The sequence below is a fragment of the Pseudorasbora parva genome, chromosome 5 (assembly GCF_024679245.1).
Source record: "Pseudorasbora parva isolate DD20220531a chromosome 5, ASM2467924v1, whole genome shotgun sequence".
Lineage (NCBI taxonomy): Eukaryota > Metazoa > Chordata > Actinopteri > Cypriniformes > Gobionidae > Pseudorasbora > Pseudorasbora parva.
This window is the reverse complement of record NC_090176.1, coordinates 46736244-46760033: the sequence shown is the minus strand read 5'-3', so window position 1 is coordinate 46760033 and position 23790 is coordinate 46736244. Positions and strand designations below refer to the sequence as shown.

Genomic DNA, 23790 nt, shown 5'->3' with positions numbered 1-23790 from the left:
TGCAAAAAAATACATACAGTTTCATAAAATTTTAATTATGCAAAGCTAATATATAACAATTTATTTTAATTAAGATGTTTTTATTTTATTTTGAAAGGGACACAAACTCTAGAAAAAATTTACGAATTGCCGTTTGTTGTCCTCTGTTATTTTGTGTAGTTTATAAGTGAGGTAATGCATGTGCTGATCTTGTACAGTAATTGGCACCTGAGGAAGATCCATGATGAAGTTGTAAGCGTTGGCCTGTTTGGCAGCTTCTATAATTTCCTCCATGGTGACTCCGCGTCGGCCGTATCGGATGTTTTCAGCGATCGTAGTGGCGAACAGAACAGGCTCTTGTTCCACTATTCCAATAAGGGAGCGCAACCATTGGATATTCAGGCTTCTGATGTCATGACCATCTAGGGTGACCTAAAAATGACAATAACAAATGCTGATACAAAACCAGATTTTCAACACTATATCAGATATTCAGTTTTAGACTTACTGCATTAAACTAGCGGTTATACTATTTATAACAAATAAGATGAAATAAGATATTTATTTTTGCATTATACATTATACCAAGCTTAAAACAGTAGAGACTGCATCAATTGTTTGTGATTTTTTTTCTCATAAGCTGTTATTTGAATGTTGTATGTACGTTGTAACTGTTTTTAATTGTACAACTTTGCTGCCTCTTGGCCACGACTCCCTTGAAAAATAGGTTCTTAATCTCAGTGGGACTCTCCTGGTTAAATAATGGTTAACAACAACAACTTTTGGTTTATTCATTAGAAATAATTGATGTGCAACACATTTTTTTAAGAAGTTTGAATTGGTCTTGGTTATTGTTAACTAAAACTATTAAAATGTTTTCAGCAATTGAAATAAAATCGAAATAAAACATATTAGATTTTTAAAAAATCACTAAAAATGAAATACTAATTAAAGCTGAATATAAATATATATATATATATAAAGAGATTAATACAAATGATGAAAGCACATACAATTACTAAAACAACATAAGTTAGTCAAAACGAATAATAATTACTATAATTATATAAAAACAATACCAAAATAACACTGATTTGAACTACTGTACCATTCCTTCTTTTGGGTCGTAAAACCTCTGGATGAGTTGGGTCGCTGTGCTCTTTCCTGATCCACTGGGTCCAACAAATGCAGTTGTCTCGCCAGCTGTGACTACAACATTCAAATCATCTAATATCTGAACACAAGGCAAGGTCAGTCAATACTGGAGAGAATTAAACTGTTTAATGCAAATATTATGGTTGATTAAATTATATGCATGCAAAAAAAATAACCCACTTTTACTTCAGGACGGGAGGGATAGCTGAAGTGAACGCTGTGGAATTCAATGTCACCTTTAACTTTGTCTAACTTATGACCTTCTTCTGAGAAGCAATCAATTTCTGGTTCCTGTACAAGAACAGGATGTGACAGTGATTAATCTTTCCCTGAAGCAGAAAGAATGAAATTCATTGATTTTGTGAGAAGAACTGTGAGTGTGTTAATCTCACCCTGTCAATAGTGTCAAATATACTCTTGGCTGCAGCTCGGCCAGAGGCAAATGCCTCAAGACAAGGAGAGGTCTGGCCCAGATTAATAGCACCCATAAGAACACCAAAGAACACCTGAAGAGAGTTAAAAAAAATTACACCCTGTTTCACAAAACCAGACTAAATATATACTATAAATATGCATGTTTGAGCTGTTTTAACTGAAAGCAACTTGCACCAGCATATCCTAAAATATGTCACTGCCATAATTTTGCCTCAAGATGGACACCAGTTTATAAGCATTATTTTAAATCACTCTGTAAAGCAATTCGAATTTCCATTGTGTATTAAACATGCTATATAATGTGCCTTGCCTAAATCATCTGGAAAAATTTCATATAAAATAATTGGTCACAAAATAAAAAATAAAATAAACTATAAAATGTAAAAAAAGAAAAAAAAATCATCATTAACCCATATTTAGGTTTTCATTGTTTTACAGACTTTTAGGGGACATTTACATGACCCCTTTTCAACAAATGTCCGAATTGTTCCCCATTTTTCCCACTCATTATTAGTTTTCATAGTTATTGATTATGTTTATCACCTGTTTCTAGTTGAGTTGCGCATGATCTTGTGTATATTTAAACCCTGAGTTTAGTTAGGTTTGTTGTACTGTATTGTCTTTTGAGTGTAAGGCTAAGCTGTTACGTTTTTCCTATTGTATGGATTATGGTAAATGGTAAATGGACTGCATTTATATAGCACTTTTAACAGACCCTATGGCCATCTAAAGCGCTTTACATTTTCGCCTCACATTCAGCCATTCATACACCGACGGCGATGTCAGCCATGTAAGGCGCCATCCAGCTCATCGGGAGCAGCTGGGGTTAGGTGTCTTGCTCAAGGACACCTCGACACTTGGTCAGGTGGAACCAGGGATCGACCCACCAACCTTTCGGTTTGTAGACAATCTACATGAACCACTGAGCCACTGCCGCCCCTAAGCATTATTTGCTTTCTTTTGTTTATTAATAAAGTTTGATTGGCTGATATTAAGATCCACATCTCCCTGTTAAACGTAACACCCAGTTCACATTGACCACATTTGTCAAGCTCCACATAAGACAAAAAATAGTAGTCCATATGACTTCCAATGTTTCTGATAGCTTTGTGTGAGGTAAAGACCAAAATTTAAGTTGTAAAGTTTCTTCAGAATTCCTCCTTTTGTGAAGAAAAATACCTGAACGAGGCCACCGGGGGTGAGCTCCTTGGTTTCAATGACCAGTTTTGAGCCGTACCAGAAAGCCAGAGCGTAACACAGGAATATGATGCACCAGAGGTAGCCCTGAAACACACCGATGATCGCTCCCTTCTTAATACCCCACGCCTGGGCCTCAATAAGGTTCTTGTCATACCTGTAGAAAAATTGCATTTCAGGCAAAAGCCCCCAGGACACTTTTCAGACTTCATCATTCTTAATAAATAATGTACGAATTGATTAAACAATAATTAAATCTAAGATTGAAAAAAAAGCATTAAATACTATAGCTCAAATTGGAGGTTCCTTTAGTTATTTACATTAACCCATTGTTAGTTTATGTTAACTAATGTACACTCACCTAAAGTATTATTATGATCACCAGTTCAATACATCATTAATGCAATTATCTAATCAAAAAATCCCATGGCAGTTGCTTCAATACATTTAGGGGTGTGTTTCTGGTCAAGACAATCTCCTGAACTCCAAACTGAATGTCAGAATGGGAAAGAAAGGTGATTTAAGAAATTTTGAGTGTGGCATGTTTGTTGGTGCCAGGCAGGCCAGTCTGAGTATTTCACAATCTGCTCAGTTACTGGGATTTTTACGCACAACAATTTCTAGGGTTTACAAAGAATGGTGTGAAAAGGGAAAAACATCCAGTATGCAGCAGTCCTGTGGGCGAAAATGCCTTGTTGATGCTAGAGGTCAGAGGAGAATGGGCCGACTGATTCAAGCTGATAGAAGAGCAACTTTGACTGAAATAACCACTCGTTACAACCGAGGTATGCAGCAAAGCATTTGTGAAGCCACAACACGCACAACCTTGAGGCGGATGGGCTACAACAGCAGAAGACCCCAACGGGTACCACTCATCTCCACTACAAATAAGAAAAAGAGGCTACAATTTGCACAAGCTCACCAAAATTGGACAGTTGAAGACTGGAAAAATGTTTCCTGGTCTTATGAGTCTTGATTTCTGTTGAGACATTCAGATGGTAGAGTGTAGTGACAGCTACACATTTTGACGCATCCTAAAGTTCATAAAGAGATCATAAACTAATCCCTATAAATTGAGTGGCTTCATCAACTCACACATCAGTTGTGGTAAACAGAAGCTCAATCATGTTCCCTGAAGTGTTCGATTCATATGGATTAGTTTATGATCTCTTTATGAACTTTTAGAAGCATCAAAGTGTCAGGTGCAATGGAGGGATGGAAAGCTCTCAGATTTCATTAAAAATGTACTCATTTATGTTCCAACGATGATTGAAAGTCACACAGGTTTGGCTTGACATAAGGGTGGGGAATTAATGAAAGAATTTTCAGTTTTGGGTGAACTAAGTTACGTTTCATGAAATTGAATTTTCTTTTCTTAATGTAGATTCCTGGTCTTAATACTGCATGTAATGACTTGCTCTGCCTTTAAAATTCCTTTGCCTTTTAAATGACTTCACCTTCCCTTTTACCATTTCAACCCCTTACTTTCAAGCATAAGCAGCATAATTCCAGATGGATGAAAGTTCAGTGTTTTCTGATTGAATATTCAAAGTTATAATCAAAGTTTCAATTTAAGTATCCTGAGGGAGGGTTGCAGTGACAGAGAGAGGGAATGCTGTACCTCTCTGCCTCTTTGTGCTCTCCTCCAAAGGCAGCCACCGTTCTGATGGAGGAAAGGACTTCATCAGCCACCGCTCCGGCTTTAGCATAGGCCTTCAATTCACGACCCGTCAGTTTCGCCACAGCCTCCACATCAATAAAACATATTTTGGTTATTTTACAACACTCCCAGATTAGAACAAATCTAATGGGAAGATGAAAACTATGGCAGACAGAAGCACAAAATATCTATTTTAAAGGACAGTTGTTATTCACAATTTTTTTTCTCATTTACAATACCAGTCAAACGTATGGAATAAGATGTCTTATTGCTTTACTCACCAATATAATGATTTGCCACTCAAAAAAACATTTTGTATTATCATCAATGTTGAAAACAGATTTTGCTGCATAATTGTTTGGGGGAAACTGATACACTACCATTCAAAAGTTTGGGGTAAGTAAGATTTTTTTTAACAAAACATTTTTTTATCCAGTAAGGACGCATTAAATTGAGCAAAAGTCACAGTAGAGACATTTATAATGTTACAAAAGACTTCAAATCAATTATTTTGCACTTCTATTTATCAAAGAATCTTAAAAAAAATATATTATATTTTTCACTTTAAAAAAAAAATGAAGCAGCACAGCTGTTTATATAATAAATATAAATGATTTATGTGACACTGCTGAAAATTCAGCTTTGCATCACAGGAATAATAATTAAAAAAAATATATATATATATATTTTTTTATTTATTTATTTATTTATTTATATATATATTTTTTTATTATTATTCCTGTATATATATATATATAATGTATTAACTACAATGTAATATAGTTGTTTCATATTGTAATATATATATATATATATATATATATATATATATATATATATATATATATATATATATATATATATATATATATATATATATTACAATATGAAACAACTATATTACATTGTATATTTCCCAATATTACTGTTTTAACTGTTTTTTCATTCAAATTAATCTGCCCTTGGTGGGCATAAGAGACTTCTTTCAAAAAATATTGCAATTATTCCACATTTTTGACATATATTTGGCATACGCATTTTTCCAAAATGACTTGCATTGCAGGGTACTGTAAATTGAATTCTACAAGTGGTTGATCCACTTTATATTATAGTGTCTGTGGTGAGACCAACCATTGCCATGAGTCCTGCAGCCAGTCCTAAGAGAGGACTCACAGCTACCACCACCAGTGTCAGCTTCCATCCGCCAATGAATCCCACCATGAAACCAAATATGAATGTTGAGATCCTCTCGATGCAGATGGACACCTGGTCTGCTATAGCGTTGTTGATTTTGTTAATGTCACTACATAAAAAAAGAAGTCACAAACAGGCTAAATGAAACCGCTTCATTGTCCTCTTCTCTCTTCAAGATGCATGTTTTGAGGTGTAAGTGCACCGAAGTTTAATATTTAACACCATGATAGATTCAATTAAAGATTCAGATTCATGAACATTAAGGTGGCACAAAAATCTTGAATATTACTCAGATATTCTCGTGTTCAGCTCCCCGACTGAGGTGCAGTCGAACCAGCCGATCTCCATGCTCATTATCTTTCTGAAGTACATTTTTCGGCAGCGTTGGATCTGTCTGGCGGCAGCAGACACCCAGAGTGAGATCTGAAACCAGAGTTAATACTCATTAATACGGTGAAGTCACAAACAAGATTTCTTCTTGAGGTTCTGGCATAATAATATTTCTGTCTCCTGCAGACCTGCAACAGATAGAAGTGTATTAGAACCCTAAATGCATCTTTTATACGAGACTGATGAGATTGGATCAGTCCTATGAAGCACATTCTTTTCTATACTTTCAGAAAAAAAGGTACAGTGCTGTCACTGGGGCGGTACCCTAAGGTGCAAAAGTGAAAAGGTCCATCTTTGTACCTTGCTTATGCCTAAATGGTACATATTAGTACCTTAAAAGGCACATATCAGTGCTTTAAGAGCGCAAATCAGTTCCTTAAAGTTACATATTAGTACCTTTTCGGTTTAGGGTACCGCCCCGGTTACATCAATGTACCTTTTTTTCTGTGTGTGTGAGTGTATATGGTAAAAAGGTTTTCTTGTACCTGAAAGTAACTCAGGATAAGGACTCCCACTCCAATTCCAACATAGTAAAATGCAAACTTGGTCATCTCACCCTCAATGTCCACACTGTAGAGAAGGGCAGAACAAGAACATTTACAATATAATGTATTGCTGTAAAAAAGGTATCATTTTATTTAGTTTTACACCATTTGACAAAGTCTTCTTTTTTGACCTATAGAGTTTTAACCGGTTTTCTGGAAGTATTCCTGAGCCCATGTTGTGATTTCCATTACAGCAACATTTCTGTATGTGTAAGTGATGCAGTGCCGTCTAAGATGCAGGGCCCGAAGATCACAGGAGTATGGTTTTCTGGCCTAGACACTTAAGCACAGAGATTGTTCCAAATTGTCTGAATCTTTGGATGATATAGACCCTTTTACTGTTTGTATACAATGATGACGTAGCAACGTATGCGCGCGCATTTTGGCAACAAACTGTGGCGAGAATCAGCAGAATGTCAAGCTACGTGAGCGGATTAAGCAACACAAACCGAGAAAGTTATTTTAAAAAGTTGACTTTATCAAATGGTATTCGGCTACCAGATCCGTGTACTAGTGGAGTGGATAGAAGACGTTAGCAGATGGCCAGATATAAATTAGTGGTCGGATATATACGTATTTATCTGAGAAACCGAGCGTATACACCCGAGACAAGCATATAAATCACTGGATGCTTATGAATACGTTGTCTGTGGGCATGTACAGAATGTCCAATACAATTTTCTACATTTATTCTTATTCTTCACACAGACATACATTTATCCTTATCCTTACATTTTATGTTGTTATTGATTCGTATGTGTCGACACACTTCTGTTTAAAGTTTAATTTTGTAATGCTATAGTACTTTAATAGCAAATATGTTGCTTGCATACATTTCTCAGATGGTTATTTTGCAATTAAACTATTAATAAAATCATTACAAATGAAATTGTGATTATTGATATGATAATCTGGGGATGGGGGTACATACACACCAGTGGCAGCCAATGGGAGGTTTATTATAAAGCATTAAGTTTCAAGTGCAGTAAATGTTTTACAAATGTAATTTTTTTATGCGAGCATTTTTATGTCCTCGTTCCAATCAATGCATTATTCGCCTGCAGCCACAGGTACCGCCGGTTCTTCTGAAACGGCCGTGATCCTGTCGGAATCCTATAAAACTTAAGCCCATTGGTGGAATAGCGATTAGTGCAACCGAAAACGCAACAGCCAGACATTTTGATGCTGGGAAACCGCTTTGATAAACTTTCGGAGTTGCTCACACGTTAGAACCACTAGGGAACAACACCACTTCCGTTGCCAAAATGCGCGCCCAACTCTTTGATCACGTGGGCTGTAAAAGGGTCTATTATGCACTGTAGATGATGATAACTTCAAACTCTTTGCAATTTTTCTCTGAGAAACTCCTTTATGATATTCCTCCACTATTTTTCAAATCATGAATCGATACACTGATTCATAACGTTGATATAATGTTTTGAAATCTGCCCATCACTACACAAGTCATTATATGTTTTTTTTTGTGCACGAAAATTATTCTCTTCGCTTCATAAAATTATTGTAGAGCCGCTGTAGTGAGATGGGCTTTGTAACGACGTCTTTAGTGCCTTTATGGGTCTTGAGAGAGGAAATGACCTTGGTGTCAATGAAGGCCTTTCTGAGCCATCAGATTTCAACAAAAATATCTTAAACTGTGTTAACTAACTGTGTCGAAGATGATCGGAGGTCTTACGGGCGTCGAACGTCATTAGGGTAAGTAACTAATGACAGAATTTTCATTTTTGGGAGAACTAAGCTTTTAACATTGTCTCTCTTGACTCTTTTGTTGGCTGCTGCTGTTCATGTGTTTTAGTGGAGGCGTGGCTTTGGAGATGCTCTGAAGGGATGGTGGGATCTTAAGCTTTCAAAGCAAGCCCACTATAGCCTCTCTGAAAATTACCTACCCTACCTTTAACAGCCTACTAATACTCTAATGAGATTGCAAAGTTGCAGAGTTACTTATAGTTAGTAGAATGTCTAAAGTTGACTACATCATAGGCTTCTGCACTTACACACACTGTAAAAAATTATTTAGTTCATTGAAAATTAAAATGTTGAGTTAATACAATCAACATTTTTTGAGATTCGACAACCTTTATTAAAATATTATTAAAAGATTTTGTAAGCATATTGGGTAATTGTGTGTGTTTTATTTCTGATGACGCAGTGAAACATGCCGAATAGTGCTATTTTCATGATTTATCAAATTTTTTATGTGGTTCAGATACAAAAATATTTTGAGTTTCTATTTATTAAACAAATTTCCTTCATTGTATCAACTCAAATTTTTAATTTCAATAAACTCAAAATTTTAAGGCAACCAGGTTACTTACTTTTTTAAGTTAAACCAACAAAAAACAACAGTGCAGAACAATACACTTTTCCTCAGGTTCAAGTAGACTCATTTATATTCCTTGAATGGTGTCCTAAACATCCTCACTCACCCACAGTACATGGTGGTGTTGTCCGGCCGCTCGACCACAGACCCGTTCAGCCAGGTAATGGTGTTATTGATACAGGCTTTGTTTGGGTCGGTCAGTTCCTGAACCTCAAGCTCATACTCCACAAAGGTGTTGGTCATCATGCCATACACCAGCAGCATGAGAGGGGACGCGGCGCCGTGGACCAGAGAGCAAATGCTTCCCACCACCATCATCAGGCCTTCCTTCCATGTGGCAAAGCGGAACTGGGCAGAGTCACAAACAGTAATGATGAGAAAGAAAAATCTAGAATAAGATCAGTCTGAACAGCAAAATCATATAGGGACCCTTACCAGCTGAAAGAATCCAACGCTCAGAGCTTTCTCCTTTTTTTTGCCACTGCCATTCCTTCGAACATAGACATATTTTTAATACTTTTAAAATGATTTTCATGCACAACCTTTATTATTTGGTCTAACTATACAAATGCACACAGTTACTTCATAATAAATAATTAAATTGAATCAACTGAAATCAATCACTTGTAAATAAAACCAATCAAATATCAGTACAAATTATAATTGATATAATGCACACAAAACTGAATTTTCAGTCACACTGTTATTCTGTCAACGGTGTGATGATAGTTTTTAGTTTTCTAATTTTAGTTTTTTTCTCTCCCTTTTCATTGAAAAACACTGAATATTAACACATATTTTAGTTTTTTTTCTCTCCCTTTTCATTGAAAAACACTGAATATTAACACATTCAACAACAACACATACCTAAAGCACTAAACCAATCAATAAAATACTAAGAAATGTTTCTCTCAAATCAATGGTAACCTAGCATTTCATTGTCACATGTATAGTCTGTTTCCGTTGTTTGCACTTGTCACATGTTCCTTTGTTAGTTTCCCGTCACGTATCAGTCTCCTTGGTTACCCTCACTAGTTAATTCTGTTCCAGCTGTGTCTTGTTTATTAACTCGTTTTTTGGTTCCCTATTTAAGTTCCTCTTGTGTAATCACTCCTTGTTCCAGTCTTAAGTCTGATTTGTGGTGTTTGGTGTTCTGTTCATTGATTCTTAAATAATAAAAGCCCATCTGTTTGGAAGTTCTGGATCTCTTAATCTCTGCTGCACTACACACCGTGACAGAAGACTAGAAGCCCTACTGCCAGCACTTCTAATTTTAAGATGGGCATCTTTCTGACCCCAGTCTCTCCCGTGTCCCCAGCAAACATCTCTTCAGTGGAGGATCGCCTGTGTATGCTTCGGCAGAACGGTAGCCCACTGGAGAGGTATGTGGAGGAGTTTGTTGAGCTTTCCTATCTGGCGTACTGGCCAGATGCTTCGTTAAACGCCTTTTTCTGATGGGTCTGGACGAAGACGCTATTTGTTTTCTTCAACCTGCCTGTTCCTATTCCTAGTTGAAACCATCAATTTGATTTTGAGTCTAAATGGTTCGGAGTTCGAGATCCAAGAGGTTCATACGAATGAGTGTTTTCCTTGTCCAGCCCCCTCAGAAAAACTTGCGGCCTGGTCAGTCCAACTTCAGCGAGCTTCCTCCTCCTATCCCTCCAGTGGGCCTTCCTGTGCCAACATGCCTGCCTCCAAGTCCAGACGACCGAGGAGGAGGGTGAAGACTAAGCCCTCGATATCGGCCAAGGGGGCCACTTCTCCGCCAGAATCATGCTGGCTGATAGACTTTGGGGACTCCGCTCTGTCCCTCCCTGGACTCCGCTTGGCCCCTTCCACTCGGCCCCTCCCTGGACTCCGCTCGGCCCCTTCCACTCGGTCCCTCCCTGGACTCCGCTCGGCCCCTTCCACTCGGTCCCTCCCTGGACTCCGCTCGGCCCCTTCCACTCGGTCCCTCCCTGGACTCTGCTCCGTCCCTCCCTGGACTCCGCTCGGCCCCTCCCTGGACTCCGCTCGGCCCCTTCCACTCGGTCCCTCCCTGGACTCCGCTACGTCCCTCCCTGGACTCCGCTCGGTCCCTTCCGCTCGGCCCCTCCCTGGACTCCATTCGGCCCCTTCCACTCGGTCCCTCCCTGGACTCCGCTCGGCCCCTTTCACTCGGTCCCTCCCTGGACTCCGCTCGGTCCCTTCCGCTCGGCCCCTCCATGGACTCCGCTCGGCCCCTCCCTGGACTCCGCTCGGCCCCTCCCTGGACTCCGTCCGGACCCTCCCTGGACTCCGCTCGGCCCCTTCCACTCGGCCCCTCCCTGGACTCCGCTCGGCCCCTTCCCCTCGGCCCCTCCCTGGACTCCGCTCGGCCCCTTCCACTCGGCCCCTCCATGGACACCGACCGGCCCCTCTCTGGACTCCGCTCGGCCCCTTCCGCTCGGCCCCTCCCTGGACTCCGCTCGGCCCCTTCCCCTCGGCCCCTCCCTGGACTCCGCTCGGCCCCTTCCACTCGGCCCCTCCCTGGACACCGCCCGGCCCCTCTCTGGACTCCGCTCGGCCCCTTCCGCTCGGCCCCTCCCTGGACTCCGCTCGGCCCCTTCCGTTCGGCCCCTCCCTGGACTCCGCTCGGCCCCTCCCTGGACTCCGCTCGGCCCCTCCCTGGACTCCGCTCAGCCCCTCCCTGGACTCCGCTCGGCCCCTTCCACTCGGCCCCTCCCTGGACTCCGCTCGGCCCCTCCCTGGACTCCACTCGGCCCCTCCCTGGCCTCCGCCCGGCCCCTCCCTGGACTCCGCCCGGCCCCTTCCTGGACTCCGCTCGGCCACTTCCACTCAGCCCCTCCCTGGACTCCGCTCGGCCCCTTCCACTCGGTCCCTCCCTGGACTGCGCTCGGCCCCTTCCGCTCGGCCCCTCCCTGGACTCCACTCGGCCCCTCCCTGGACTCCACTCGGCCTCTCCCTGGACTCCGCTCGGCCTCTCCCTGGACTCCACTCGGTCCCTCCCTGGACTCCGCTCGGCCCCTTCCACTCGGTCCCTCCCTGGACTCCGCTCCGTCCCTCCTTGGACTCCGCTCGGCCCCTTCCACTCGGTCCCTCCCTGGACTCCGCTCCGTCCCTCTGTGGACTCTGCTCGGCCCCTTCCACTCGGTCCCTCCCTGGACTCCGCTCCGTCCCTCCGTGGACTCCGCTCTGTCCCCCGATGCCCCAAAGAACATTTCTTTGGGGGGGGGGGGCATATACCTGTGGGTGGGACTCCTGACTTGCCATGGCACTCAGAGACTCGCGACCCGCCCACGGCTCCACCCTGGAGGCCCCCAGTCAAGTCCCGGTACCCCAAGGGCTTCAGGGTGCCCAGCCCCCCTCCCCAGTTGTACCTTTCACGCCACGAGGACACGCCTACTGGGAGGGGGGAGTTATGTCACATGTATAGTCTGTTTCCGTTGTGTTTGCACTTGTCACATGTTTCCCGGCACTTATCAGACTCCTTGGTTACTCTCACTAGTTAATTCTGTTCCAGCTGTGTCTTGTTTATTAACTCGTTTTGGTTCCCTATTTGAGTTCCTCTTGTGTAGTCACTCCTTGTTCCAGTCTTAAGTCTGATTTGTGGTGTTTGGTGATGTTTGGTGTTCTGTTCATTTGTTCTTAAATAATAAAAGCCCATCTGTTTGGAAGTTCTGGATCTCTTCATCAACATGCAACGTGACAATCATGCATAAATAATATAGATTAATTTATGAACAAAATAAACAAAATACTCACTTGAGGTCAGCATCTGTTTTGTAAGAAAGATGTGATAGAAAATTAGTTGCACTGAGCAAACCATCAAACATTAATTTGTTTATTACTTGATTATGTACAAGTAGATGTTGTGCAATTAAAATTAGCCATGCAGCGTGATACAGTACTTACCTTTGTTTGATGTTGTGTTACCTTCAGATAAGTTTTTACTCTTCATTCTTCAGTTTGACTGCATCTGAAATTTATATATATTTTTTTTTTACAGAGGAATAACGGTTAAGCTATTTTCAACTTCTCAACGGCATCAAATGATCTCTCCTTATGACAAAACAAAACATTAACCTGGCACTTCATATTGATTATATAACAGAGCTAGTTACTGAATATTAAGAATCTGGAACTTTTCTTTTCAACTGATTATGTCTGATGAATTATTACAGGAAAATTTATTTTAAAAAATTATAGCATCATGGAAAAATAAGTTAAAAAATAAAAATACAAAAATGAGCCAACTTTTCACATACAGACTTAGTAGAGTAGATTCTATGCAGAACCTTAAATGGCTCTGTCGAACATTGTCGGGGTTATTTTATGTATTGTTTTAATTAATTTAGTTTTAATCCATTTTAATTGAAGAAACAAACAAGAAAAAATAAATAAACAACCCATTAAACATGAAAGTATTATGAAATCATTTAAGATATTTCTCCTTACATAGAACCTTTTTGGCATAAAGGATTCTTTCAAATTAAGTTAAGAACACTAGAGTTGTATATAGAACACAACTGAACCTTTTTCACCCGTTTTTATGCTTAAGAGTGGTTAGATTACAAAGCAGTGTGATAGCTGCTAATATTGTTTTGTTTTACAAGGATTTGATAAGAAAAATTCAAACGGATTCAAATCTTGTGATTTCAAACTGAGTATAAGACATTGCCGATATCTCTCCTGAAACTCATGGCATCTTTGTGGGAGAAAACAAATCTGAAAATCAAGCACCTAAAGCAAAAGTCAATCACACTGCAAACTATTGAGATTACTAAAAAATCTCATTTGTGTCGTTTTCTATTTCCAAATCAACTTAATAAAACATTTAAAATGTCCAGCAGTTACACTGCTCATTCAAATCCTTTAAATGTGGAAATTGTTAATTATTTTTTTGTAAAAGAGAGAGCGAGAGGGACTGGTTCATACCTGTTGTGCTGAGCTGCTCTCAGTGGTGTTTCTCTTCTATCAGTGCAGTCAGTCCACACCTCCAACACTATCTATTAGACTGATAAAACATTACACGATCTCAGTCCGACAAGGTCAAGGTGTGTATAGTCTGTTCAGTCTACTCCAAAGATTTGAGTAATGGTGATGAGTTGGGGGTGGGGGTGGGATAATGTTAAAAGTGCTAATAAGCTGACAATGTGAATTTTTTCCTGATATTGGTCACATTTATTAACTGTCTGATCAATCACATTGAGATTTACTGCTGATAATTAACGCCATCTCATAGACAACAGTAATACATTTTGGTTCAATGACCCTTGGGTTGTTGGTTTATTGAGACAAGCACATGAGGTTGGACTTGCAATACTGGGTTATAGTGTTAATTTTGTCTTTTTTTTTTAAAAATTTAGTCTTAGTTTTAGTCTTGTGCTAAATGTCCTTGTTAGTTTTAGTCATTCACATATCTTTTTTATTTAGTCAAGTTTTAGTCGACTAAAAATCTTGTAATTTTAGTTTTAATCAAAAGACAGGTATCTTAGTCAAGTTTTTGTCGACTAAAAGTCTTATTCTTTTCATCTAGTTTTAGTCAAAAGAAAACTCAATATTTCTTAGTCAAGTTTTAGTTCAAAGTAGTCAGTATTCAGTCAGTATTGATCTCAAATATTAGTTAAATGTCATAATTACCACACAAAATACACTTGATTAATGATTTTTGTTGAATGCAACTATTTTAACCTTTTCTTGGGTTAAATTATATTTACTCACAATTATTAATATTCACTTGTGTGTGCATATATAAGTATAATAAAATAGAAGTATTAGAATGCAAAAATATGGAAATCTAGTCTAGATACATGTATATTTATTTATTTATTTTTTTATTTTTTTATTTATTTAAAAAAAACATACAGGCACCAAGTTGGTAAACCAAGGGGTAACGAATGAAAATTATAATATTTCCAGCCGCAAAATTACTCTTTGCATTTTTTCCCTCTAATTCTCTAATTTAACCTTAATCAATATACTAATAGTTATATAAATAATAAACAGGCTTATGATAAATAGGCTGCTATAATAAATAGGCTTAGTAAATATTTTAAGTGCTTATTAATGGACCATAATTATTGCACAAATAGTTATTACTACCAAAATATCTCCTCAAAATGTTCATTACTGTACTGTTTACCTGTATAGTGAAGCGGTTGTCTATATGTCTAATGTCTTGATAGGACTGGCTTGAGAGCTCCATGAGCCACGTGACTGCGAGCGCTCCGCCGGGAGATGAATGCATGTCATAACTCTGTTATCAATGGCTCTGGCTTTAACTGATATGCCATATTAAGTGCGCCAAAATACTATTTACTGTTTAAATTTCGTATTAAAACTTTACAAATTTGGCATCATAGTTATTTGGGCACAGTGAGAGCGTAAGACAGAGCCTGAAAGCGTGTGCCTCACGCAAAATGTGTGACAGAAACAACTGTTTCCATGCTCCATGTAGTTTCGTGTTGCAGCCACAGGATGGCAGCGACTGAAGATTGAGACGAGACCTGAACTTGAGCAACAGCAGCACATACTCATTTGGAATATTTTCAAGGCATAACAGCTGAATATTCTATCGTGTGATGAAAAAGTAGAGATGATTATAGACAAAAATGAAGAGAGATTTTATCTTAGATTTTATTTTATGCAAAACATTTTAGTCTCATCTTTTTTCGTCAACAATAATGCATGTTAATGTAGTCTTAGTCAGCGTTTTTGGACATTGGTGCAGTCTCGTCATCGTCTTGTCTTAGTCATGGAAAAAAAGGTTGTTGATGAACATATCGTCTCATCTCGTCTGACGAAATTAACACTAATTGGGTACTCCCTTTTCCCACAAGGCTTCTCCTCACATCATATGCACAAGTCCATTGGTGGAGAGGGGATTTGGAAGGAGGGCGAGGAGAGAATGGAAAAGGATATGAAACAGGAGGAGCCAACCAGAGGGGAATTCTCCATCTCCTTGGATGGAGCCTGGAGACCCAAGCGAAGGGGAACACCAGAGAGAGCAAGGACCAAGATGAAACCGGAGGAAAGGAGGAACCCAGTGGAGCTAAAGGGGAGGAGGACTGAGGCACAGCCGGAGGTTCGGAAGTCCATGGCAAAACCAGGATGACGAGAGACCATGGTTTAGCGGGAAGGATGAGGGAACCCAGTGGAGCCTGAGCGATGGCGGGCCATGGCGGAGCTGAGGGAACACAGAGCTAAGGTGGAGGACTAAAGGCGGAGGACTGAAGGACTGACAGGTTGAGGTGGAGATTTGGGCCTGGAGGGCTGGGGTTTACCACGGCAGAACTGGTGGAGAGAGGTGCCAAGGCAGAGCCCTGATTATCTTCCTGGACGGAGCCTGGGTGGTGTAGCAGGACGAGGAGACCAAAGCGAAACTGCCCAAGGCAGCATCATGAATGAATGAATGAATGAATGAATGAATGAATGAATGAATGAATGAATGAATGAATGAATGAATGAATGAATGAATGAATGAGGCATTTATATAGTGCTTTCATATATTCCATGTACTACTCGCCACACACCAGAGATAGGTGGAGAGGAGAGAGGGTGATAGAGCTGTTTCAATGTATGAGGATTATTAGGAGGCCATGATTGGTAAGGTCCAAATGAGGGAATTTGGCCAGGACACCGGGGTTACACCCCTACTCTTTTCACAAGAAGTACCATGGGATTTTTAATGACCACAGAGAGTCAAGACCTTGGTTTAATGTCTCATCCGAAGGATGGTGCTCTTTGTCAGTATAGTGTCCCTATCACTATACTGGGGTGTTAAGACCCACACAGACCACAGGGTGAGCACCCCCTGCTGGCCTCATTAACACTTCTACCATCATGGGCCAGGAGGTGACCATGGCAGAGGCAGGGGCCTGGCAGAACGGGGATACACCAGAGGGAATGAGGACCATGGTGGAACCAGAGGGGAGGAACCCTGTGAGCTGAAAGGGAGGAGGTCCAGATGTCTGCGGTGAAACCAGGATGACAAGAGACCAAGGTGTAGCTGGAGGGACAAGAGAGCCCGGTGGAGCCTGAGTGATAGTGGACCATGGCAGAGCCGAGGGAGCGCAGAGCCAAGGGGGAGGACTAAAGGTGAAGGACTGACAGGTTGAGATGGAGAAATGGTTCTGGAGGACTGGGGTTTAACACGACAGAACATGGCGGAGGCGGGGACCAGGCAGAATGGGGCAACACCAGAGGGAACAAGCCAAAGCGGAGGACTGAAGGACCGAAAGGTCAAAGTGGAGAAATGGGCCTGGAAGCCTGGGATTTAGCCAGCTTTACAGAGTCGTGCCGGTGATGACAGAGATGCGAGGGATCAATGGGACAGGCCAGTTCAAAATCATAGCTGGCTTAAACAGTAAACAGTTCGAGGGTGGGAGTTGGCTCAGCTGTAAAATCAATGATCCAGTCATCCCCATCGGGCTGTGGACTGTGAATAGCACTGTCTCCGGGATGGACCTGGCGATATGCTCCAGCCTAGGGATGGATATGACTACTGGGAAGAACTCTTTGCCTGGATTCACTGGGGTAACTCTGTTTTAAAAAGTGGGTGGGACAGGTGTGTGTGGGGGGTGGTGTGATATAGCATTGTTAATACAATGCTACCTCAGATGTATATATACAATAACAATTGTATAAATTGCATTGGGTTTAATTCATTGACATTGAACTCATATTTAATGTGGTAGTTTAATTCTTGCAACCCAATTTATCCTTAGTGCCAAGATTTTTCATGTGAATAAATACATAATTTGTGAAATTCTCTAATAACCTAGTGGTACAAGTTTTGTTAAGCATGTCTGATTCTGGGTTCTAATCTGTCCTTATATTTGCTTTTTTTTCCTCAGCAAAATCGAATGTCATCGGTAATTGTATATCAAGAACAGGGAAAAATCTTTTGTGCATTTTGTTTTGTTATTTCACCGGAACAAATATAAAGTCTCCGCAACGGCATGAAGTGATAGATTAAAGCACTCATCTGTGTGAAGACTGCCCAGTGTGCACGAGACACAAGAGAAATCTGTGCCACTGATAACATCATCAAAGTATAAAATGGTTCATGAATCAGTGAACCGATCAATGATTCGGATCGCCAATGTCCCGTGATTTCAGCAGTTCGGATCCCATGTCAAACTGCCAAACTGCTGAAATCATGTGACATTGGCGATCCAAATCATTGATCGATTCACTGATCAATGGTCGTTTGAATCTTTATTTGAGGAACACGGAAGAGAAGACAATGCTGAATAAAGTCGTAGTTTTTGTTATTTTTGGACCAAAATGTATTTTCGATGCTTAAAGAGATTCTAATGAACTAACTGATGTCACATATGGACTACTTTGATGATGTTTTTATTCCCTTTCTGGACATGGACAGTAACTTCAACTTCAACTTCAACTTCATTTATTTATAGAGCACTTTAAACACCACAAGTGGAACCAAAGTGCTGTACATGAGGTATACAAGAAAATTTAAAAATAATAGGTGCAAAAACAATACTAACATATGACATACACAACTTACAAAGCATTATCAAAAGCTAAGGAAAACAAATACGTTTTTAGCGCACTCTGAAAAACCCCCAATGATGGACAAGTCTTTACAGACAGCGGAAGGTTGTTCCAAAGCCTAGGAGCTGCAACAGAGAAGGCCCGGTCACCTTTACATTTTAAACGTGTTCGTGGAACCACAAGAAGCAACTGATCATTTGAGCGCAGAGACCTGCTGGAGTGACAGCGGCTGATTAAATCAGTAACATACTCAGGGGCTAGACCATGCAGAGACTTAAAGACATACAACAGCGCTTTATATTGAATTCTATATCGTATGGGTAACCAATGCAGTTTAATTAAAACTGGAGTAATATGTTCTCTCTTTTTAGTGCCCGTTAAAAGTCTGGCAGCTGAGTTCTGAACAAGCTGCAAACGGGAGAGGGAAGCCTGACTCACACCCAGATACAACACATTACAATAATCCAAACGCGATGACACAAAAGCATGAACAACCTTCTCCATATCATTAAAAGTCAGGATAGATTTCAATTTTGATATTAATCTAAGATGGAAGAAGCTATTCTTAACGACAGCGTTGATTTGCTGCTCAAATTTCAGCTCAGAGTCAAAAATAACACCAAGGTTCCTTACACTAGACAGTTTTTTCCCAGGAAGCAACCCTAGGCAGTCATCATCCACACACCCCTTATTTCCAAATAAAATAACCTCGGTCTTATCCTCATTTAATTGGAGAAAATTTTTCGCAAGCCAGCACTTAACTTCTGCCAAACATGCATGAAGAGACTGAATGGCACATTTATGCCCTTGTTTCAATGGTAAGTAAATTTGAGAATCATCGGCATAAAGATGATACTGAATCCCAAATTTCTCAAAGATAGAGCCCAGAGGGAGCATATAAAGGGAAAATAAAATCGGTCCCAGTATTGAGCCCTGTGGAACCCCACACACAAGGGGGGCAACGGAAGAAGAAAAATCACCTAAGCAGACTGAAAAGGTCCTCTCTGTCAAATAAGAAGAGAACCATTTCAGGGCTAAGCCCTGAATACCAATCTGATCCCTAAGACGATCAATGAGAATGTTATGATCGACTGTATCAAATGCAGCTGCAAGATCTAACATCAGCAAGACAACACGATTCCCAGAATCAACAGCTCGAAGGATATCATTAGACACTCTCAAAAGAGCAGATTCTGTACTATGACCAACTCTAAAACCTGACTGGAATCTATCGGAAATATTATTCCTAATTAAAAAGTCATTAAGCTGTATATTCACAATTTTTTCGAGTATCTTAGAAATAAATGGCAATTTTGAGATCGGACGAAAACTACTCATGTCAAATGGGTCTAAGGCGGGTTTTTTTAAAAGGGGTTGAATAACCGCGTGCTTGAAACTAACTGGAACAACACCAGATGACAGACTAATATTCATAATAGACAGAATACTTGGGCCAATTGAATCAAGTACCTGCTTAAACAGAGAAGACGGGAGCACATCACCAGGCGACCTAGTGGGCTTCATATGAGCAATTATATCCTTAAGCTCCTGCATAGAAACGGGCATGAAACTGGACAATTGTTTCTGAGGGGCAACAGAAACAAAGCAATCATTGCCAACAGGTGAAATTTGAGATCTAATTCCATTAACCTAACCAATAAAATGTTTCAAAAACTCTTCACACATGACAGCAGAAGGAATAAGTGCAGGAGTTACAGTAGGATGAAGAACAGCATTTACAGTAGAAAAAAGTACTCTAGAATTATTACAGTTTCTGGAGATAATGAGAGAGAAATAATTTGATCTAGCCAATTTAACAGATCTTTGATACTCGTTCAATCTGTTTTTTAGAATCTCATAAGAGACTTGTAATTTATCTTTAACCCATTTGCGTTCAGCCTTCCTACACTCCTGTCTAAGAGCACGGGTAGTACTGTTCAACCAGGGCTGCGATTTGTCTTTTCTCCCCCTGACTTTGACAGGAGCCACAGCATCTAAAATCTCCAAGCAAGAAGAGTTATACTGAGCGACCAACTCTTCTAAACCCATACAGGGAGAGTATGACTCTATCAACGAAAATAAAGGAGAACCATAAAAAACAGCTGAAAAACTATTAGCTGTGCATGGATTGAGTATGCGGGCCGAAACTGAGGCTGAGACAGTATTAGCCAGTGGAACACAAGGAAAGTTAGTATTTAAAATAACAGATTTATGGTCAGAAAAAACAGTATCAACAATCTTCACGCTATCAATAGCGAATCCCAACGACAATACAAGGTCAAGCGTATGACCGCGTTCATGAGTTGGACCCGTAACACATTGCAAAAAATCAAACGACTCTAATAAATTAAAAAATTCTTTAACCAGGGGCTTCGAAGGGCAGCACACATGTATATTAAAATCCCCCAAAATTAAAATATTGTCAAAAGAAGATACTACACCAGACAAAAATTCTGAAAACTCCTGTATAAAATCTCCATGAGAATTAGGGGGTCTATAAATCAAAACACATAGCACAGATTTAAAAGAATTCAGCGTAATTAACTGAGATTCAAAAGTGCTAAAAGACGCTGAAGGTGAAAGTCTACACTTAAACTTGTCATTAAAAACAACTGCAAGACCCCCGCCACGGCCAACAGACCTAGGGGTACTAAAAAAACTGCAGCCAGGAGGAGAAAGTTCAGAAAGAGATGTCATTTCACCCGCATTAAGCCACGTCTCAGTAACAAATAAAAAATCTATTTCGTGAGAAAGAAAAAAATCGTTCAAGATAAATGTCTTATTTGCCAGAGATCTCGCATTTATCAAAGCCATTGTCACTGGAGAGAGAGTATTATTTGAAGAAGACGTTCGCAGAGAGGAATCGTTAAAAGTTACCGGACTCCCGTCACGTAAATAGCGAAGATTCCGATGGTTAACTCCTCGATCTGCAGTAAAGTGTGCATAGACTGCATTATGCTCTGGGACTAAATTATAAAATATCTTAAACTGTGTTCTGAAGATGAATGGAGGTCTTGGTGAGGAACGACATTAGGGTGAGTCATTTTGACATCAATTTCATTTTTGGGTGAACTAACCCTTTAAATACTCTTTAATCCACGAACAGAATTACAGTGGAGAATTAACACGTTTACCACAATTACGCAATGGCAATAACTGACAAGGAACAGAACAAAACAGGGAGTACTCAGTACACTGAGTTAACAAGAGAAACATAATGACCGACAGCTGAGTGTAATCAGTAACTAAGGAGGCTAACTAGAAAACAATCAAATCTAAACTGAACTGAACATAATCCTGTACCATTCGATTCCAGTGTCATATTAATAATCAGTCGTGGTTATTTTGAATAATGTTCCCCCCTATCTACTATTGCATTCAGAATGAAATAATAAATGCATCATAAAAGTTGATAGTTTAATAGCCTAGAGGTCATACAACCCTTTAGGTGACGTCATCTCAAAATAAAATTATTGATCAATAACTGATTACAAAATCTCATATTTATCCCTATCTGACTCCAGTTGAAACATGTATGCTGTTTTTTTTATTCTGTTTTTCCTGTGCCTGTTTGCCTCAGTTTCCCAGTATGTCTGATCATGTTTTCACATTCACCTGGTGTTCTATTAATTAACTCATTAGTCCATGTGTTTTTAAAGGCCCACAGCATTATTCAATGGCTGCATCCGAAACCTGGAAAATGCTGCCTTCGGAGGACACATTTCAAGGCAGGAAGGCATCAAGCAATGTCCGAATCTAATATTAGCTTCACTTCCTGTCTCCTGAGATACCTTTATCTGATCGATTTTTGAAGTCAGCATGCATGTATCCTTCGCTGCCTTTGATATCCCATAATCCTGTGCTTTCCATTCAGTGACAGTTGAGCTTGGAAAATAAGATGGCGTCCGAAAGTTGCGTTTGTTTCTCAGTTTGTGTGTAAATGTATGTTTTTAACCAATATTTTCCTCTTCTGACGTCATTTATAGCGAGAAATGACTAATGTAGTAATTAAATATGTGTTTAGTTCTCACCAAAGCTCTCTCTATTTTGCTGTCAATCATTAAACTGCTACACTGCCTCAGAAGTCTGTCTGAAATCGTTTCGTGAGGTGCCTTCATGCACAAAACTTTGCGTTACAAGCCATTGCCTGATAAGGCAGCGAGGCAACAAGTCAGCTGCCTAGGTTTTCGGACGCAGCCCTCGTGTTGACTTATTTCCGCTGGAACAGGAAGACAGGGTGGCACATATCAAACAGCTCCTCCCCTTTTTAAAAATAGCCAATTGTGTTTAATTTACATCACAGTCCGTCCAGAGCCATTGAGCCTAAGCTGTCCACATGAACACGGAAATTTTTAAAACCACAGCTTTTTCTATGCGTTTTGGCTGTTCGTCCACACGCAAACGCAGTATCCGGTTACTAAAACCGGACTTTTTTAAAAACTCCGGCAAGGGTGAAGATTTTTAGAAACTCCAGTTGCAGTATTGTCCTTCGTTTGACGTCAGATTGTGCATCGTTATCGCTTTTGTTTACATGAGTCGAGTCTATGCAATGGCGGGCATAGCTTTTAATAACTCCGCTAACAGCGCATATCACAGATACATACGCAGTTATCTCATTGTATTGCAGAACAGAGGCACCATAATGCAATAATACAAAATAAGTGTGTGAAGGTAAGTGTGTAAAGCTATTACAGCCTGCCCCTGTGTATACAGTTACCTGTCACTGAGTCCAAATTAAAGGAATTTTTAGAAGGGTTTCACTGAGCCCATGGCATCCCTCAGTGCATCGGTGCAGTGGACGGGACCCATATGGAAATCAGGCAGCCAATCATAGTGTGGTTTTGGTTTTCATGTGGACAGATATTTTTTTAAACTGTGCTTATGTGGACACAATTGTTTTTTAAAACGGAGGAGGAAAAACTCTGGTTATAAAAATACCTGTGAATATCGCTTTAAAATACAGCATTTTGGGCTGCGTTTCCTAAAACCATTGTAAGCCTAAGTTGATCGTAAAAACGATCGTACGAGCAGTGTTGCCACAGTTACTTTGAAAAAGTAATCTGATTACTGATTACTCCTTTAAAAAGTAACTTAGTTACTTTACAGATTACTTGATTTTAAAAGTAACTAAGTTAGATTACAAGTTACTTTATAAGTTACATTCAGCAGTTGCCGACAACACCCCTGACAAAATAGAAATGACAACTGTTTTTGGCAACACACTTTATTGCATTTATGCCCGAGCCTGACGGTCTGACGGTTTTTTACGCCCATTTTTTTAGGCTTCTCCTTCGTTTTATATTTATTTTAATAATTAAAATGAACAATGAGATGTGCTGTTGGAAACAACATGAGACCATGATAGCTTGCGCCACTGTCAAGATATGGCTCGCGCA

The 23790-nt window shown here is 40.1% G+C and overlaps 1 protein-coding gene across 5 annotated transcripts in view; it reads right to left on the bottom strand.

Annotated features, from left to right (window-relative positions):
* The window catches only part of abcb11a (ATP-binding cassette, sub-family B (MDR/TAP), member 11a), a 92928-nt gene that overhangs the window by 12431 nt on the left and 56707 nt on the right, over positions 1 to 23790 (bottom strand). For all 5 annotated transcript variants that reach the window (XM_067444523.1, XM_067444527.1, XM_067444522.1 and 2 more), the window contains 14 exons: positions 13811 to 13889; positions 12788 to 12851; positions 12638 to 12650; positions 9329 to 9383; positions 9000 to 9241; positions 6496 to 6580; positions 5910 to 6043; positions 5558 to 5729; positions 4388 to 4512; positions 2749 to 2923; positions 1527 to 1640; positions 1315 to 1425; positions 1088 to 1213; positions 208 to 411 (listed from right to left, as the gene is read on the bottom strand). In XM_067444523.1, coding sequence (XP_067300624.1) covers positions 208 to 411; positions 1088 to 1213; positions 1315 to 1425; positions 1527 to 1640; positions 2749 to 2923; positions 4388 to 4512; positions 5558 to 5729; positions 5910 to 6043; positions 6496 to 6580; positions 9000 to 9241; positions 9329 to 9383; positions 12638 to 12650; positions 12788 to 12833 — 1602 coding nt within the window. In that variant the 5' untranslated portion in view covers positions 12834 to 12851; positions 13811 to 13889. The remainder of the gene's footprint in view (positions 1 to 207; positions 412 to 1087; positions 1214 to 1314; positions 1426 to 1526; positions 1641 to 2748; positions 2924 to 4387; positions 4513 to 5557; positions 5730 to 5909; positions 6044 to 6495; positions 6581 to 8999; positions 9242 to 9328; positions 9384 to 12637; positions 12651 to 12787; positions 12852 to 13810; positions 13890 to 23790) is intronic.